Source organism: Melopsittacus undulatus, chromosome 2, assembly GCF_012275295.1.
Source record: "Melopsittacus undulatus isolate bMelUnd1 chromosome 2, bMelUnd1.mat.Z, whole genome shotgun sequence".
In the NCBI taxonomy this organism is placed as follows: Eukaryota; Metazoa; Chordata; class Aves; order Psittaciformes; family Psittaculidae; genus Melopsittacus; species Melopsittacus undulatus.
Genome location: NC_047528.1, coordinates 60,500,317 through 60,520,351, shown reverse-complemented (window position 1 = coordinate 60,520,351; position 20,035 = coordinate 60,500,317). Strand labels below are relative to the sequence as shown.

Genomic DNA, 20,035 nt, shown 5'->3' with positions numbered 1-20,035 from the left:
ACTACTAAGACTGGCCTGGAACGCTGGGTAGCAACATGACTGAAGTAAGGAGATGTGAAAAAACAAAGTATACAGGGAAAGATATGGTAAGTTACCAAGAGCTGTAAAGACAAATACCTACATCAAAGCAAAAAATCTGGGACCTCTGTAGTGTAGATGCAGTACCCTGAGACAGTTAGTTCTAGGTCTTGTGACAAGAAGAAGGGAAATGCTCTAAAATAACCCTAAAATTAGAAAAACCACAGAGCTTGTTAAAAATGCCCATGCGCGTTTTATTAATAAAAACTAACAGTGCCAAGGTTAAACAAGTCAAACAATTATAGTCTCTTTATATTCCATAAAATATTACAGAAAAGTTTATTCGTGTTTCAATAAAAAGACTACTGTCTTAGAAGAGGCAGCTGACAGTATTTGTGCAGTTAATTGTTTGTGAATAAATTCAAAAAGACTACCACCTGCCCTGAAATTCCGTTTATAAAAATGAAGTATTAAAAATGATTGACAAATTTTGAGTTAAAAAACTTAAAACATTCTCTATATTTAATTTCAACTTTATAATAGATTACAGGAAGATGCTTATGAAACAAATACAAACATTTGTTTCAGTACATGTCTTTATATGATAGACTTATAAGTATGTAAACAACTATATAATAAAAAGTTTCCAAAGTCTGCCTGTAAGAAATCAGGCAAATTTTACCATAAGCAATAAATCATTCCAAACCTTCAAGACGTTTTATATAGCTGCACCAACTGGCAGTAAACATTTGCCAAAAACTTTTGTTACTCATATGTCCCAACATACAGTGAAAAGCATATAAACTTGATGGAATCATCATGTTAGATATAATTTAAGGGAAAATAAGTTCACAACAACATTTCTGGAATTTAACATGTAAAAAAGTAGGACGTATCTTTCTTGTTTGGTTCTTTGGACACTGCGTGATTAACAAAAAACACTACTACATTAGCTCACTATTCCTCCAAAAGTGGCATCATCAAAATACACTCCAAATAAATTGCCATTCAGTGTATTCATTTTCCACAGAAGGATAGCATTTTATTTCTCAATGATGTGTCTACATTTTCTTTAGCAAACTTCGCAAGAACATTTGGGGCAAAATCCGTTTTCCTTCAAGTAAAAAAAAAGAAAAGCAAACCCAAAACAAACAAGAAACAACCAACAAACCAAAACCCCCTAAAACAAGAGTAAATAAAGGCTCTGCATTAACACACTGGTATCAAAAACACACGTCCACACCACATTTAAAAATATCCTACATAAAACAATCCTTGTTTGCTTATCAGAGGTGCAATTTCTAAACTTAGAACTGCTTACCAATATTCTCCTTGAGGGATGGGGCAAAGTTATTTGAGACACTTCTCCCTAGAACAATTTATTCCTGAAGCTTGCTGAATTTTAACAAAAAATAGTCTACAAGCAAAGGGCATCAGTCGTCATCATCATTTTCATTAAAATCGTCGTCGTCGTCATCGTCATCCCCAACATAAGAAACTGGTGTTTCAACTCTGGAGCCACTGTACTGAGATCCGTTGGAACTTGTAGCCAACATCCCGTCTCCACCATTGGAAAAGTCACTGAAGGGAAAAAAAAACCCAAAAAATCAACATAGGCCAATTGGTATTACTTAATGACTTTTCCCAGTTTACTGTGCTCTTAAATATAATCATGCATCTAGTCCTTTAATGAATCTGCCACTGCTATTTTATAAACTGCATTGAACATGACTAAGTTATTTCTCAAAAGCAGAAACAGTTTAAGTAATTTTGAAGAGGTTCCTATCATGTTTCTTCCTTTAGGTTTAATCTAAAGATTAAATCATTTCACAGGTGCCTTAGAAGTATGTTTTCCAAGTAACTTCTAAAGTACATTTAGTGTTAAAGCTACAGAACTATCTAAGCCTTTTACTGTTTTTAAGTAGCATTGGACACTTGCATCACAAGTGAATCCTATCTTTAAGCACTGATCTTGACTCAAAAGGCTTGGAAAATTGGGTATTAATAGCTGCTCCTTAATACTTTGTTATTACATGGCAAACTACCATTGCTACATGTGATGTATTTTTAATTTGAAATGGTTTTCTTCTCATACTTTCCTAGTTTAGAAAAAACAACAGTGTATAGCAACAACAAAAAATTGCACCCAACCTCAGAACTCAAAAAATTCCACAAAACCAACACTCTCCCCAAGCGAAAAAAAAAAAAAAAACCTACTTCTTTGACATCTTGTATTTTTCCCTCTTGTAGACATCTGTGTACACTGAAAATTCACCTACACTGAAAATTTATCTCCTGGATCAGCCAGTAGATTTGGAAAGTACCTATTTTCTTACTTGAAAGGGATCTTTTCCTACCAAAATATACACATGCATTGTAAATACGGTCTGAAATATCTTGTTTCTAGATGAGTTAACTGATGAGTATCTAACCTATATGAGTATCCAGAGTTATTTTATTTTAAGAGCCAAAACGTTCCTGTCTCAGGTATTATTTGCTATTTTGCCATTTTTTTTAATCAAACATGGCCACAAATTCTTGACAAAATGTTTTTCTAAATTCCACAGAAATAGTATCTCCAACTTGGAAGACATTCATCATTTTTAAGCTGCTTTCAAGAATATGTTTGCTAGTCATTTTTCAGTCCAGCTTACGCACATAATCTACCATGCACGCCATTGCAAGGACCTAGTTCAACAGTCTGTAACCACACAGAGTAAAACTGCCCCAGAAGCTCACAAGGAAAACATATGTCCAGTGAGACACTTTCAAGAGTTTCTGCTGCTCTGCACACTTACTCAGAAGGAAGATAGGTATCTGTTTAGCTGTGGTCAGGTAACTTATATTCTCCAGAATTATCTGCAGAAGCAGCATCAAAAACAACAACAAAAAATATGCTTGCATTCCTGGGAACTTGGGAAAGTACAAACCCAAAACCTGTCTCCCCTCTTCCAGATAAACATGGAACTGGATTTCATGATCTGAGCTTCTTAGCAAGACAAAGAAACTGGAATGAGGGCACTGGCAGCAACATCTTCAGTCTTCTGCAGCCTTTCTTTGACAGTTTTTGGTACCAGAAAAGCTACATATCTTGTAGTTTCCTACTGCTATGAATATTTATACATGTACTATAATTAGACATCATTTGTCACTCCCCTTTTCCAGCCTCCTAAGAAACAGAGGTAGAAGGAGTTCTCGTGCTTCTCACCAAGATCATGAACCACAGTCAGCCTCCGTTTTTCCTACTAGTCTCTTAGATAGTAGTGGCCTATTCAGATTTCAAAGTCTTAAAAATACATGGGCTCTTTTTCACTGACTCCATGTACATTAACACAGAACGAACCTCAGTAAGAACAGGAGATTTCATGTACTGTGTAAGTTCTGTTTCTCTAAACATATTTTGGCAATATCCTCACTCAGCTTCAGTTCCCTAACACAAAACAGGACAAATTCCTCACACTTCTGGGCTGCAGAAATGGGCTGCAGCATGAACCACACTCCTCACCATTGCTTGTCTTGCACATCCCTGAGCTTAACTGTTTCAAGTGATTTCTTTTTTTTATTTTTTTTCTCTGCATTCAAGTAAACCCGTTATCTACAAAAAGGTGTTTGAATAGAAAAATACTTTCAGAAATGTAACTGTAGTATCCTCTTTAAAGTAACCCAGATACTGTATCTTTAGAAAGACCTCCTTCCAACTCTGACAGAAGGCAAATGGGAGAGGAAATGCTGCCAGATTATCTTTAGAAAACAAGAACAAAGCTGAATTCCTTGTCTAAAGAAATGCCATCAATACAGGATTTTTGCCTCTAAACACAAATGGATTAAATGGCCAAAAAATTAGGACTTCTTCCTTAAGAATTTTGATGGTATAGCAATTTCCCAAATAATTTACAAGGCAGAGCCTGCCAGTGATTCTGACATAAACCATTCATTGCCGTGGAAAGAGATGAAGTAATCTAGAACTTGCTCTCTCCTTTCTTAGGCTCACCTCAGTGTCCACTAAAATCATGGAACCGGTCCTTCTGGAAGTTATGACAACATACATATGAAAGACAGGGAGGTGATTACAGGATTATAGGAGGGCCAAAACATGCCTTCTACGATAGAGTAAATGCATCAATGAACAAGGGAATAAGTAATCTACCTGGGCTTCTGGAAGGCCTTTGATTACAGTCCCTCAGAACATTCTCACCTCTCAACTGGAGAAATAAAGTTTGACAGATGGACTGTTTGATGGATAAGAAATTGGCACAATGGCCAAAGAGTTACAGTCAACAGCTCCATGTCTAAATGAAAACCAATAATGAGTCGTGTCCCTCAGGAGTCCATACCAGCACCAACTGTATTTAGTATCTTCATTAATGACTAACAGTGGTACTGAGCACACCCTCAGCAAGTCTGCAGATGACACAAAGCAGAGTGGTGCTGCTGATAAGCTTGAGGGAAGAAGGAGTGGGCCCACATGAACCTCATGAAATTCAACAAAGCCAAGTGCAAGGTCCTACACCTAGGTCAGGATAATCCCCAGTATCAGTACTGACTGTGGGATAAATGGGTTGAAAGCAGCCCTGTAGAGAAGGACCTGGGAGATACTGGTGGATGAAAAACCAGACATGACCTGCCAACACGCCCCTCCAGCCCAGAAAGACAACTGTATCCTGTGCTGCATCAAAAGGAGCATGGCCAGCAGGTTCAGGGAGGTGATTCTCCTCCTCTACTCCATTCTTGTGAGTACTGCATTCAGCTCTGAGGCCCCCAACACAAGACACATATTGTCTTGGTAGAGCAGGTCTAGAAAAGGGACATGAAGGTGATCAGAGGCTTGGAACACCTTTTCTATGGACACAGGCTAAGAAAGCTGGGCTTGTTTAGCCTAGAGAAGAGAAAGCTCCAGGGAGACCTTATAGCAGCCTTCCAGTACCTAAAGACAGCTTGTAAGAAATACTGAGAATGATGTTTTACCAGCACATGCAGTTGACAGATGAGAAAAGAGTTTCAAACACACAGAGGGTATGCTCAGTTGGATACATTAAAGAAAAAACATGACATTTAACAAGTTAGTAGAACTTGCTTATAAACAAGGACAACTTGCTGATACAATGCAACACCAAGAATTTATCCAGTAGTGACTACCTAAGGAAAAGTGTCTTACATAGCAAGAGAAAAATAAAATTTAAGTTCAGAAATTACATGCGTCCACAAAAAGCTAAACCCAAGTTGCAGTTTACCACTCTACCAATCTCTGAAAATGTTTAAAACCCAAAGCCCAAGAACCCTTTTTTAAATTAGACACTAATGATTAAAGGAGAACCTTGCCCAGATTGTATCTTTAGGGAAGTATCTATTTTCTTATCACAAATTCAAAACTAAACAAAAATAATACATTCAAGATTAACACCAGCCTAATCATTTTCTTTTCCACTATACAGGAAAAGGTTTCTTTAATGACACTAGTAAGAACTACTACTACTCAAGCAAAAGTGATGCCCGAGAATAAACTTAAAACACATACCAATATCACATTTAATCAAAACAAAACTATTTTCATCAAATATTTAACCCCTACTTAAGTTTACTTGATGATCGCAGATTTTAAAAATTAATTGATAATTTCATCCCACCTGGCTGAAAATCTTGTGCCATTTGATGCAGAACCTGATGAAGATGTGACATATACACTGCTGATTGATCCCTGAGCCATTTCTGTAAAACAAACAATACGTATTTCAAGAATACTTCAAAACACTCATGTAATTCAGGTAAATGCTTAATCCTTTTAAAGTCCAGAAAGGAGACTTGCAACCAAACCAACAGAACATACTGACATACTATATCCAAACCAGCATAATTAAAAAATAAGGAGCTAGTGCAACAGCAAAAATTTCAAAGTACATTAAAAAAACCCCAACATTTAATTTTGAAGTGAGCAAGTCAGAAGTCACCAGTATTGCTTATAAAATGAAAACAATGAAGTAATAAAAAATGAAGCCATGACCATGTTCACACTTACTACCCTTTGCCTTTGTAGGTGCATCAACTCTAAATGTTATCTTAAATGAATTGCACAATGCAAAGATCTACTTGTGTGGTATAAAGCAAAATATGGTTCTGTGAAAAGCAACAGCCCATTCTCTATGAATCTCTGTTATCTTTTCCCTACGGTATGTTAAAAAGTGTATTTATTTGAGAATTTGTTAGAAATCTTTATAACAAACCAGTGGAACTTAAACTAACTGATCTCAGATATTTTCACATTGCTTTTTGAGTCTCATATTAACAAAACAACTCTTCTTGGAGTAACTGACCTGTCACATATGGTTCCAGAGCTTTAGGAACCAAACTCCTTGCAATTTTTAGGTCCTCTGCTGAACAGCTTCCAGATTCTAGCCCACAAGCCATTCCCATTCGTTTTAGTACTTCTATATCATCATGAATTTCAAAAGTATTGTCAAAATTAAATAGATACTCAAATCTGGAGAGAAAAAAATATCTCTATTAACTTCAATGACTTTAAGTAACTTTCTAGGTTCAGGAATTGCAGCATTTCAAAAGCTCAACACACAGTGTTAGCAATACATCACATTAAGCAATCAAATTTTTCAAGATACATGTATTTGGTAGCAAGCAACTAAAACCATCATTATATACACTATAGAAATCTTTACAGGTTTAAGAGATACAGAGTTTTAATTAAACATTTTGCATGCCTAATATTTTTTTCTTTAAAGAATAGGAAATGTGAGTTGGTTTTTTTCCCCTGTTTTTATGGTTTTCTAGGAAGCTAATAACGCAAGAATACACAGCTACATTCAGATTTTATTTAGCAAATGAAAAAGCTAGCTTTTTGAACCAAAAGTAGAGAACAGCAGTTCTGGAAGCAAAATCCATTTTCAATTCTGCTAGCTGCATTTTCCTTTGTTGAAGTCAGTGGAAAACACTCCTTGGTATATGTATGATATAAAACTTTAGCACAGCTGCCTTGTTTTGCTTCTAACATTTATCCATAGTATGCCTTAAAAAAAATTATTCAATATGAAGACAGGCTGAGAAAGTTGGGGCTGTTCAGCCTGGAGAAGGCTGCATGGAGACCTCACAGCAGTCTTCCAGTATCTGAAGGGGGCCTACAAGGATGCCAGAGAGGGACTCTAAATCAGGGATTGTAGCGACAGGACAAGGCGTAATGGGTTCAAACTTAAATCAAGCAAAGTTCTGGTTGCATATAAGGAAGTTCTTTACTGTGAGGGTGGTGAGGCACTGGAATGGGTTGCCCAGGAAGCTGTGAATGCTCCATCCCTGGCAGTGCTCAAGGCCACGTTGCACAGAACCTCAGGCAACATGGTCTAGTGTGAGGCTTCCTGGCCCATGGCAGGGGGTTGGAAGTTGATGATCTTAAGGTCCTTTCCAACCCTAATTATTCTATGAATGCAATTATTCTATTTATTAAAAAGCTTTATAAAACTGTCTGAAATTGCATGTTCTCAATCTACAAAAGGCACAAGTAAATTTATTTGTATTTCATCTTTAACAAATCTAGATGAATGCTTTAGTATGGACATAAAAATCATAATACCAAAAGCCTGAGAGAAAACTTTGTTAACTCACTTGTCATTTGAAATACTGCAGTCAATCACTGTCTTCTTGCTGGTGTTCACAATGATAAATGGCAAATGGATGACAGAATTGGAAGGTGGTGGTCGATTTGCCTGTTGTTCTGCTTGACGGTTTCGCTGAACAAGGTTCTTGAAGGCAATTTGCTAGAAAAAGCAATAGTGATACAAAAAGTATGAATTAAACCTTTAAGATCCTGTTAACAAAATCCTTCAGATAAAGAATACCAACAAGCTACAGAAAATAGCTGCAGCAAGTAAATGCAGAAAATGACAGAATGATCACCATATTCCTGCATGTTAAGATACGGGAAGAGAGACAAATGAGAGTATTGAAAAAAGCAACACAATAAAATTTCACTGAAAATAAAATTGCATATTCTAATAACTACATCAGGACAGTTTCTTGGACAGATCGTTGACAGAATGAAGAAGGAACAGTGACTAGGAGAAAGAATTTTCATATAACATCCTACTTCGCTGTTCACCATTCCCTGTTAGCTACTGCACTCCACAAGAACAGTCAAATGATTAATACTGTCTTTTTCCTGAAATTATATGCTAAAAGCCAGTTAACATTTGAAACTGGAATATCTGATGTTATATTTCCAAATCAGTTAAGGTTACTGACTTTACTCTCAGATCTTAACAAAACTGCTTTTCAGAATGGAATGTTCATATTTTAAAGACTGGCAATTGTAGGAACTAAAAACTCAAGTTTATCATTGAAACTCAAGTATAAATCTTTTACTAACACACCAAACTAAGAAAAAGTATTTTTCTAGTCATGGAATCAAATTAAACACAAATTAAAAACAAAATCCAAAACCACCACAAAGGTTTGATAAAAATCAGACAGCTGTTGTGATTGCTGTCCCACAGCTGTCTGTACTTTCTGTCTGCATACTCTCCTTGAGATTCTCATTCTTACCACACAGTGTACTGGGGGGGAAGGAGCTCAGCAACTGTTTTACAGTGGTGAAGCTACTTACACAGCACAAACAGTCATGTCCCAGAAAGATAAGACGCAGAGAATTATGAGACATGGCCTCTACAGTCATCTAATTTTACCTATGCACTCTAGCACAGAAAAACATTCTGGATACAGGAACTGAACTGGAAAATTCAGAGAGCAGAGTATGAATTACTGCTCCTGCCAGCATAAAACCTGTTTGAACATACTTTAAACTGCAACATAATTTATCGTAACTCATGGAAAGCTGCTGGCTTCCCAACAGCAACAGGCAACAGCACAGTCCCAGCTAAACTACACTGCAAACTTAAAACTTATATGCCTTATCCAGAAATTCACCTTGTATAAATTTCCCATCCCTCACTAGGATAAAACAACAGAAATATAGATAAGTTACCTTGCCCTATAGACAAGAGTACCTTGACTGTACCTGTAGAATGAGTTCTTGTAGCTGAGATTGTTTTTGCTTTATTCGTTCAAGTCTTCTCTGTTTCTCCACCTTAGGACAGAAAAAGGTTTGCTTGGTTTATTGGTTTTAAGTAGCATTTTATAACAACATTTTTTCCTCTTAAAATCATCTCAATGCCAGAGAACTGGAGGTAGGGTATATGATGTCAATCATTAATGTTCTACAGATAATTTAGAGATCTAACTATCGAGACTCACATCAGTACTACTGTAACAAAGAGCAGAATTGGAACACTGGGGAATAAAGTAAAATATATCTGGAAAAGACAAAAAGCACCTTTGCAAACAGAAGTTACGCCTCAGAAAAATACCCAGATTTAAGGAGGCACAGAGCCTCTTCATGCAGTCAACTGATACTGGAGAAGATCTATAAAAGATGCTTAAAAGAAATGATGCTTCTATGGAGCTCACAGTTAAGTCTTCACAGTATTAAACATACACCAAGTAATACCATAAAAGATAGGAGACAAAATGGTAGGAAATAAACAGCTTTCTCAGTGTAGGAAGCTCACCAGCAGATTCCAACAAGGACTTAATTTAAGACTGTTACTCAGATTACCATGGATCAGAATAAGAGAATGAATACCAACGTGACAGCATAGAATCACAGAATAGTTAGGGTTGGAAAGGACCTTAAGATCATCTAGCTCCAACCCCCCTGCCATGGGCAGGGACACCTCACACTAAACCATGTCACCCAAGGCTCTGTTCAACCTTGAACACCGCCAGGGATGGAGCATTCACAACTTCCCTGGGCAACCCATTCCAGTGCCTCACCACCCTCACAGTAAAGAACTTCCTCCTTATATCCAATCTAAACTTCCCGTTTAAGCTTGAACCAGTTATCCCTTGTCCTGTCACTACAGTCCCTAATGAATAGTCCCTCCCCACCATCCTTATAGTCCCCCTTCAGATACTGGAAGGCTGCTATGAGGTCTCCACACAGCCTTCTCCAGCCTCAACAGCCCCAACTTTCTCAGCCTGTCTTCATACAAGAGGTGCTCCAGTCTCCTGATCATCCTCGTGGCCCTCCTCTGGACTTGTTCCAACAGTTCCATGTCCTTTTTATGTTGAGGGCACCAGAACTGCACACAATACTCCAAGTGAGGTCTCATGAGAGCAGAGTAGAGGGGCAGGATCACCTCCTTTGACCTGCTGGTCATGCTCCTTTTGATGCAGCCCAGGATACGGTTGGCTTTCTGGGCTGTGAGCGCACACTGAAGCTGGCTCATGTTCATTTTCTCATTGACCAACACCCCCACGTCCTTCTCCGCAGGACTACCATGAATTTCCTTTTTGCCCAACCTGTAGCTGTGCCTGGGATTGCTCCTGCCCAGGTGTAGGACCTTGCACTTGGCATGGTTAAACTTCATAAGGTTGGCATCAGCCCACCTCACAAGCGTGTCAAGGTCCCTCTGAATGGCATTCCTTCCCTCCAGCCTATCAACCAAACCACACAGCTTGGTGTCATCGGCAAACTTGCTGAGGGCACACTCAATTCCATTGTCCATGTCAGCGACAAAGATATTAAACAAGACCGGTCCCAACACTGATCCCTGAGAGATACCACTCGTTACTGGTCTCCAGCTTGACATTGAACCGTTGACCACAACTCTTTGAGTGCGACCATCCAGCCAGTTCTTTATCCACTGAGTGGTCCACCTATCAAATTGATGACACTCCAATTTAGAGACAAGGATGTTGTGTGGGACAGTGTCGAATGCTTTGCACAAGTCCAGGTAGATCATGCCAACTGCTCCACCCCTGTTCATCACTTCTGTAGCCCTGTCATAGAAGGCCACCAAATTGGTCAGGAAGAATTTTCCCCTAATAAAGCCATGCTGGCTGTCACCAAGCACCTTGCTCTTTTTCATGTGCCCTAGCATGCCTTCCAGGAGAATCTGCTCCCAGATTTTGCCAGGCACAGAGATGACACTGACTGGTCTGTAGTTCCTTGGGTCATCCATCTTCCCCTTCTTGAAAATGGTGGTTATATTTCCCTTTTTCCAGTCATTGGAAACTTCACCTGACTGCCATGATGTTTCAAATATGATGAACAGTGGCTTTGCAACTTCATTTGCCAGCTCCTTCACGACCCACGGATGGATTTCATCAGGTCCCATGGACTTTTGCACGTTCAGGTTAAGACGATTCTGAACCAGATCCTCTCCTACAGTGGGCCTAAGGTCTTCATTCTCATAGTCCCTGCATCTGCCTTCCAAGACTTGGGTGGTGTGGTCAGAGCATTTGCCAGTGAAGACTGAGGCAAAAAAGTCACTAAGAACTTCAGCCTTCTCCAAATCCAGGGTAGCCAGTTCTCCTGATAGCTTCCGGAAGGGATCCATGTTGTCCCTATTCTGTCTTATACTCACAATGTACCTACAGATTCCTTTCCTGTTATCTTTAACATCCCTAGCCAAGTTTAATTCTAACTGGGTCTTAGCTGTCCTAACCTGGTCCCTAGCTTCCCGGACAACATCCCTGTATTCTTCCCAGGCCACCTGTCCTTGCTTTCACCTTTTATAAGCCTCTTTTTCCCCCTGAAGTTTCCTCAGCAGCTCCTGATCCATCCAAGGAGGTCTCCCGGCCCTCCTGCTGCACTTCCTTCTAGTTGGGATGCAACACTCCTGAGCCTGTAGCAGGTGATCCTTGAATATCATCCAACAGTCTTAGGGCCCCCTGCCCTCTAGGGCTATCTCCCATGGAACCTTACTAAGCATGTTCCTGAAGTCTGCTCTCTTGAAGTCCAGAGCAGTGAGCTTGCTGCACGCTCTTCTCACTGTCCTGAGGATCTTGAACTTGATCATCTCATGATCACTACAAACAAGGCTGTCCTGGAGTGTCACATTTCCAACCAATCTCTGGCACCTCTCCCTGTTGGCTCCTCTATTACTTGCAGAAGGAAGTTGTCTTCCACACAACTGAGGAACCTCCTGGATTGGATGTGCCGGGCCATACTATCCCTCCAACAGATATCAGGATCGTTGAAGTCCCCCATGAGGACAAGGGCCTGCAAGCATGAGGCTGTTCCTATCTGTAAATGGTATCAGCATGACAATGAGTCATCTGGCATAGTAAGAGAGCTCATCATAAAGCACTCATGAAAGTGTCTTGTAGCACTGAGTGATGACACCATTATTTTTTGGTAATGTTACAAAACATAATCCCATCCATGCATATTTTAGAAATAAAGAGACATTCAATAGAGATCTTAAATTACAGCATCTAGAAAAACATTCAACTCAGTACACCCTAGGAGCCAAAAATTTGAATTATTAGACCAGGGTCTAAGAAGATTCTAATGCACCTGATACTCACTGCCAAAGATGACTCAATAGTAAAAGCAAGCCTTGCACAAAGTAAAAACTAAGAAAAATTAACTGAGGGCTGTTACATGTCATAAGTACTCAAGTCCTGCAGCAATATAGGAGCAGCAATGCATATATATGGTGAACTACATGCAACATCTATCATCACAGATGCATTATTTGTCTGGCCTCTGGAGAAAACAATTTTCATAACTCTTTAGAGCCACTGCTGCAATGTTGAAAACACACATTAATCTTTCAGTTTGATTAACCTCCATTCACTTCACATATACTCTAAAAGCTGTGACAGAGCTCTATTTCTGACATAGAAGAATAAAAAGAAAACCCCACCATAAACCATCTAAAAACATTAAAAGAATCTGGAAGTTTAAATGTGCATTCTGTAAATACAAATAAGAGAGCCAAAAGGGATCATACTATTGTACCTTGTTATTTCAGGAGATAGCAAGAACACGTTCTGTTGTATCAGAACAAATTAAGGATGCAAACATTTACTCAGACACAAAGCCACTGTGAACTTCCTAATAAATATACCTCTAAATTCTGACATTCCTGAGCCGAGTTAGTAGGTAGACCAATCCATTTGATTTCCTTCTTCTCCTTAGAAATTATGTTCATGGCCATAAGGACATTTAAGGCATCATAGACACGTCGTCTAATATTCTTCTGGTCATAAGCCTGCTATAGACACAGTTCATTAATCAAACATACTTGTGGCAAAAATATTTGAAAATAAATACATCACAGTAAATGGGTAAACTTGGGTAATGTCTGAACTGTTTAGCAGTAGGAAAAGACAGAGAAGTCTCACAAGGAATTTCTCTTCCCCATTCAGTTCACATGTAACTGACCTCCCATATACTTACTGATTCATTTGGTGAAATGTGATTATCAGTGGTACTGAATTCTGCAACCAACTCGTCTGCCACCTCATTGTATGAGGTAGTTCCTTTTCTTTGTACCTTCTCACAAACCTTCATAGAGAAATGACGTAAACCCTTGCCATTCTTCTCTCCTTTTTTGTTCCGCTTCCTAAATATATGCATAATACATATTTTAAGATTATTTTAACTTTGGAATACTTAATGTCTCTTTTTCAAACACAGGCATACTGCTGCATAAAACCAAGCTTTCCCTTTTGTTCTGCTTTTACCCCTTCCCAACATTTTTTCCTATAATGTTTTCCCCTACAATTTACAATAATTAACAATTCTAGTGTCTTGATGCTGAACCACAGTACAAATTCCTTCTTTTGTTAACTCTGCTAGCTCCAGTAGCAGATAATTTAACAACAGGGATATCCCTTGAAGAAGTCAATAAAAAAACCCTTTTAATCTTCCAATCAAGAAAAAGAAGAAATAGAGGGATAGATGCTAAAATATGGAAGGTGAATTACAGGAAATAACTTTAAATAGCCCATCTAAGTTGACCACAAAAAAAAACCAGACTTGATTTGAGCATCTGGTTGGTCTCATACCGACTGAACAGATGAAGTCTGATATTCGCTCAACTCACTAAACATTTCATGATTACCAAAATACAGATCTGAAGTTACGCAGTATATGAAGTTGCTATGAAAACTTAAGTCACAAAATATAGTAACTATAAAAATTTTCTGCATATCTTTTAAATAAAAAGTTCCTTGAACCTGAGGGGAAGTGTAAGTATCAACAAAAAGTTCCTTGTAACTTAAGAAAAGTGTAAGTATCAACAAAATTAGTATCAGCAATGGAACCTCTCTTAATTTTCTACATCTCACTTCCAAAGTAGGAATCTATTTATGTGTAACAAGACACTGATGATAAATTTAGTCCTAAAAATAACCCCTACATTTCACAAGAGACCCTTCAAAACAAGCTTGCATGAGAAAAAACACCAGAAGAATACATTCATTTTATCTAATACTTTTTCCGCAACCACATTCTTATTTCACATGATACTTCACAATACACTTGTTCAACCTGAAAGGCGCTGTATTTTTTTTAATAAACCAGCAGAACAGCAGTGTCAAGTTAAAAGCTTAAGCCAGATGAATTCATGTGTTCTTTTAGGAGCAGAATCCTCCAAACGTAAGTAATGTGAGAATATCTATCAGTCTTTACAGAAATGTTCCTTTTGTGACAAATGAGGAAGTATTCATTCTTGTGCAACTATTCCTCACTTAATACAATATACTTAATGTTGAAGTGCTCTGGATGGAAAGGTGAACACACCATGTCTCTCACACTGCTAGCCTGATAAGTACATACACTGCCACAGTTGACCTTTAGAACAAAAGTTCCAAATAATGTATTAATCCTTTGTAACTTTTATTTTGCTCACCCAGCAGACCACGGTGAAGAATCGCCAGTCTGGTTCTGTGATACAAAATGTGTGTTAGGCGTATGTGGACTTCCTACCAGGATAGTATTTGGCGCTGAAGGTCTCTGAGGTGTACCAATAACCTACAGTAAAGATAAAATAATTTGGAAAATTATCAGAAGTATTCCAAGATATGCATATGCTGTATGACTCAAATGATGCACGATGCAAACACTACTATTCTTCTGCCTACTTCTACTGGATGCATTGATTTTATACACATTACTACAAAACCCTTCAGACTACAGATTATATAGTTAGTGCACTCCCTACGTAGTGAGTATTTATGTATTATCCTTACATGATTTTTTCATGCTTCCTGGATTTCTTAACATTATTCAACACTAACTTTGACAAGAACAACACACAGAAGTCCTCTCCCCAACAGAAAAAGGGATAAAAGTAGGGAGAGAAACCCCAAATCCTACCAGACTGTATATAAGAAGTTGCAGTAAATACAGGAAGTAGGATCTGAAAATCAGTAAAAGCAGAAAGAAAATGCAGAGATGCTGCCAGAAAGGCCAATTTCTCTCCTGCAGTCAAGTCTCTATCACCACAGAGTCAGAACCAAAATGTTATGAGGTGAGGAAGAATAAGGGCCAACTTTCTCTATCACTGCAGTGAATGAGACCAATTTGGGCAGAACAATTCCATCCTGAACATGTTATGAGAACACACTCAGCTGATCACGGTCTTAGTCCTGAAGATGTGCTATTCTGATCACAAATTAATACATACATTTGCACATGAAGCCATGTTCTCCTTAACTGAAACTCACTGAAGGAGAGCTTCCACTTTTGCAGATGATGTTTTCTATCCCTAAAATGTTATAAATGTAGCACTCTAGAAAATACGTTTTTAGGAAAACAAAATGCTGCCGTACAGATTTCTACTCTCTAGAAAGAGATGACAACTTTTGGGGCATATGTTTGCCTTCCAGTGGAAACATATGTTTCATCCCTGGCAATATATGAAACAAACATCAAATGAACCTACACTCACAAGTTTGGTATGCTCTGAAGCCACATTCTGCCTCACCAACAAAAATTTCTTTCTCAGACTAACTTCAGTACCTTAGCCTCAAAGAATAAAATAGAAAACCCGAAAAAAATAAAATGAAATATTTTATGCATTAATGTCAAAATAAACCAAATTTGAATAAACTTTAAATACAGAATGCAAAAAGCTATCTAGTGACCATTAGATGCATCAGACTTCAGCTGCCTGTGATTTTTTCCTATACTACTGTTTCTTTATATAATGCCACCTGAGCAGTTAACATACAAGTTCATTACACCTTCTTCTGACAGCTGGAAAAATCTCAGGTCTTTCTCCTCTTTCCTGTAGCTTTTAAAATTGTTTCTTATTCTTATGGAAAGTCATCTAATCTCCTCTACTACTATTCATAACTGAAACTTCTGATTGTGTGAAACAGAATGAGGTTGGGGGATGCCAAGCAGGCACAGGAGACACATGAACCAGCTCACTTTCTCCCCGTGAAAAAAAATCCTGCCAGTTCTGCTGCTGGCTGGTCTGGTTCACCACATGTCTAAGAAAGACTGTGAAAACCACCCGTGTGCTATTCAAGTAACAGACAATACAGAGAACAGAGGAAAGCTGTTAGCCATTTTTTATTCCCTAGAATGTAGTTACAGAGGACTAGAAGAGATGATTAACATCTCGCTTGCAGGAGCAAAAATCAGAGGGTCTCACTCTATTCCCTAGCTTCGTAATTCCACAAGCAGCTCCACCATCACCTTGGTGCCATATCTAAAATTTGTACAACTGCAGTAACATGAGAGCCAGTGGAAAGAAGAAAATAAACCATTTGGTAACAGCAAATCCTGTGCATGTACCACACTCTATAGTGTCTTGAAGTGTTCAAAGGAAAAAGCAGGAAGCAGAAGCAGGAAAAAAGGAATAAAGTAGGAAGCAGGTACAAGTTCACAGGCTCATTTCTTTTGTGGAAAAGTTAACTCTGTTTAATACATTCAAAACCTGCCCCACACTCTAACTCTCAAAAGTCTGCAAACCAGCCAGAATTGTAATCTTTAACGTATGGCTATTAAGGAAGACCCTACAGTCTGGAGTTTCACAATCTTTTAAGGAATTACCTAGTATTATTGGCTCCTTAATAGAAAGGTTGATGCCTCTACTTTTATTCTCAAGTTCATAAGCAACTATGACTTTCAATGAAAAGAGCATCAACAAAAAGAGTCACTGTGAACACCCTAAAATTAAAGCTTCTAGACAGAATTAGAGAGGATGGTTTTAGAGAACAGGGGATAGGTTGGGGTGTAGAAAAAGAAAGGCGTTCGTTTCTCTTCAGTTTCCTGATTTCAAAAGGGAACAAGATTACAGTTTAGCTCCTCAATAATAAACAAGTTCAGGACAACAGGCAAAGCAGCAGGACAGCTCATACACTCCACTTAGCTGTTAACAGAAAAACTTACATGGGACAGTCTTATGAAAGACTACCTGAACAAAGAACACAGTTTCAGAAAATTAAGTACTTAAGTACTAAAAATGTGCGTTTACCACTGAAAGGCTAGAAAGTTGAGCAGGATCACAAGCCAACTCCTCAGTTCTGCTTCCCAAGAACGTTTTGAACACTGACAGAAAATTCAACTCCCCTTTGTTTTCAGGGTTCTAAAGGCACTTTTTTTTTTTTTATAATTCTGGTTATCCCCTTAAGAACTGTAAAGTCAGTAGAAAGTTACCCCAAATTTCTCTCTATATATACACAAGGAAAACCTCCATCTCTTCTTTAATGACATACAACTAAGCATCTAATTTTGAACTGATAACAGCCAATGCAAATATGCCAATACGGGCCCCTCCTTTCACAAAAAATTTAATGCTAGTATGTTTTGAGTAAGGAAGTGCTGAAAAATATGATTGCCAAATGTAAATTTCCCACACTAATCATACTAACAAAACCACCATTAAAAGTAGTTGTCATTTTAGAATCACATCTTTTTTTAATAACAACACCATGTAAAATTAATCATAGATAATACCACAGAATAATATAATACAGATGAGGATTTGTCAATTTAAACTTGTGATGGAAGACACAAGAATTTATTTTATAGGTATATCAACACTGTTGTAAAAATTATTTTTCTGATTGTTTAAAGTTCAAAAAAGCATCAGATGGTTTGTAATTTCATTGTTATCCCCTTATTTTGGTACTTTAAGAAAATATTTCCTCAGTTACTCGAAAGAAGATTTCATTTATAACATTAAACTCAAGTGTGTACACAGTCTCACAGCAATGCCCAGCAGGGGCCCCCTCTGTGCCATTATGGCCTATGATATCTAGTTAAAATATTATTTTCCTACTGCTAGTTACTGATTTTAAATTAAAAGAACATCTACCTACTCTGAATTTCCTCATTTGGAAATTTACTGGTAACAGACCTCCAACTGAAGGAACAATTCCATTCAGTTAAACTCTTTTAGCTACACTTCCAAATGGCTGCTGCAAGTAGTTTATTCACCACCAGAGCTGGAAATACAGCACAGTGAATGATTTGCACTACATCTGTACAGCTGAAGAGGTAGAGTTTATAGATTCATGCAGCCTCAATTATAGAACACTCCTTAGAGCTTAGAGCTGGGAAAGGCAGATAAGAAACTGCTTTCCTATCAAGAAGGACCCCCAACATAAGAAATTCCATTTCAGATGTTTACATGATATAGTTGCCTTCCAGAACATGAACCGAGATCAACTCTTTTCATATAACTAAATTTTCATCACTATAATTTACTTCTCATAATCTTTGTATTACTTATTGCTTTACTAGTTCTTCAAAACCTCTTAATTTCATGTTCCTCACTCAAAGATCAGATTAAGTATTTAAGCAAAAGAGTATCTAAATTATGCACTAAGAAAAACAGCTCTGTTTTCAGTTTCATTCCAACGAACTTCAAGCTCAATAAGCATGTGCTGTTGGACTTCATTTTACATTTCCCTATGTCAGATTCCCAAGCAGAGTCTAAGTGAGCCACTGATTTTAAGTGGCCAAGACTTGCAAAAGATAAAGCCACCTGCATATTCAGGTATCTGCACGTTGCTTTGAAAGTCATCTCTGCATTTCTTTATGCAAAAGTACATTTGTTTTAACATAAGTTTACTGAAATCAGAAACAAGCTTAGACTGTCTACCGATGACAAGTGGTACCAACTAACCTACAGGTCAGATCTACAGTACGTGTAAGCAATAGTATAAGCAATACGAAAACTCCAGTGTCTCCTTACCACTTGTTGTGCAATGTTGACATTAGACTGTCCGAATGTTTTTGGCAGGAGCTGTTTTCCAAGCGTATTTACTGTAGAAGGATGAACAGCCAATAGGGAAACAACCCCTAAAATACAAGTAGATAGCTTCAGGTCAGCCACATTGTATTATTTTAGTAACTCCAGTTCCATCTATACTACCAATGCATCTTAATAGAAGCTAGCTCTAAACTGCATAGAGAGTCAATATAAAAGTAACATTCACACATTTGAACCAAAAGAAGAAATCAAGATTCATAGTACGTTCTTGCAAACTTTCTCCTATGTAAGTTTTAAGTCAGCAGCCTAGTACAAACATGTTTGAATTTCTTGTAACCCAGTTTTTCTCTCAAAGCACAGTAGTAGAGGCAATGGCCATCCAACAGCATAATCATCTCCTCTTCTACCCCCGTTCTTTGTAGCAATTGGAATCGTTTCCCACATCACCTGAAAAACATGCCCAATGTCCCAGGGTAGGACATGTCCGTCTGAGACATGCTGGGCTCCAAGAAATAAAATCTGGCTACCACACACCTTTCCAAGAGAGTATTCACAGTTTTCCCCTAAGTATCCCCTCCAAGCTGAAGGAAGGAATTGCAGAACAGAAGTCTTCAAGCAAAATACATACAACACAGTAGACTAACCCTGCAGGGAAAGCTGCTCTCTCTCTGTTCATAAGCTATCCACAATAAGCATCAACAGGTAAGCCATGTAAAACAAAAATTCAGCTACCAAATACCATCCCAGGTATCCCGCAATTTGATGCTCCAAGCCAGTTTAAAATAAAATAAAAGAAGCAACAAAGACCAACTGCAGAAAAAGAATAATGGGACAAACAAGTCTTAAAATACTGGAGACATCTGTCTTGTGGTTGCTAAGGGCAGACGTCAGCAGTTCTTTCCCTCAGATCACTTTTAAAGGGGCCAATGAGGCCAGAAGGGTTTGGCACAACTCCCATTCTGCTTCCTTTTCCATGTTATACAATAAAGAAGCGG

The 20,035-nt window shown here is 38.1% G+C and overlaps 1 protein-coding gene across 4 annotated transcripts in view; it reads right to left on the bottom strand.

Annotated features, from left to right (window-relative positions):
- Positions 1-251: 251 nt before the first annotated feature.
- Positions 252-20,035, bottom strand: part of TFDP1 (transcription factor Dp-1) — a 44,146-nt gene continuing 24,362 nt past the window's right edge. For 2 of the 4 annotated variants that reach the window (XM_034059957.1, XM_034059958.1), the window contains exons 4-12: positions 19,023-19,129; positions 14,721-14,842; positions 13,265-13,430; positions 12,933-13,079; positions 9,032-9,100; positions 7,624-7,775; positions 6,327-6,493; positions 5,643-5,724; positions 346-1,599 (exon numbers count right to left, since the gene is read on the bottom strand). In XM_034059957.1, coding sequence (XP_033915848.1) covers positions 1,452-1,599; positions 5,643-5,724; positions 6,327-6,493; positions 7,624-7,775; positions 9,032-9,100; positions 12,933-13,079; positions 13,265-13,430; positions 14,721-14,842; positions 19,023-19,129 — 1,160 coding nt within the window. In that variant the 3' untranslated portion in view covers positions 346-1,451. Of the gene's footprint in view, positions 1,600-5,642; positions 5,725-6,326; positions 6,494-7,623; positions 7,776-9,031; positions 9,101-12,932; positions 13,080-13,264; positions 13,431-14,720; positions 14,843-19,022; positions 19,130-20,035 lie in introns of all 4 variants that reach the window. The other 2 variants (XM_034059956.1, XM_034059960.1) reach the window with 2 other exon arrangements.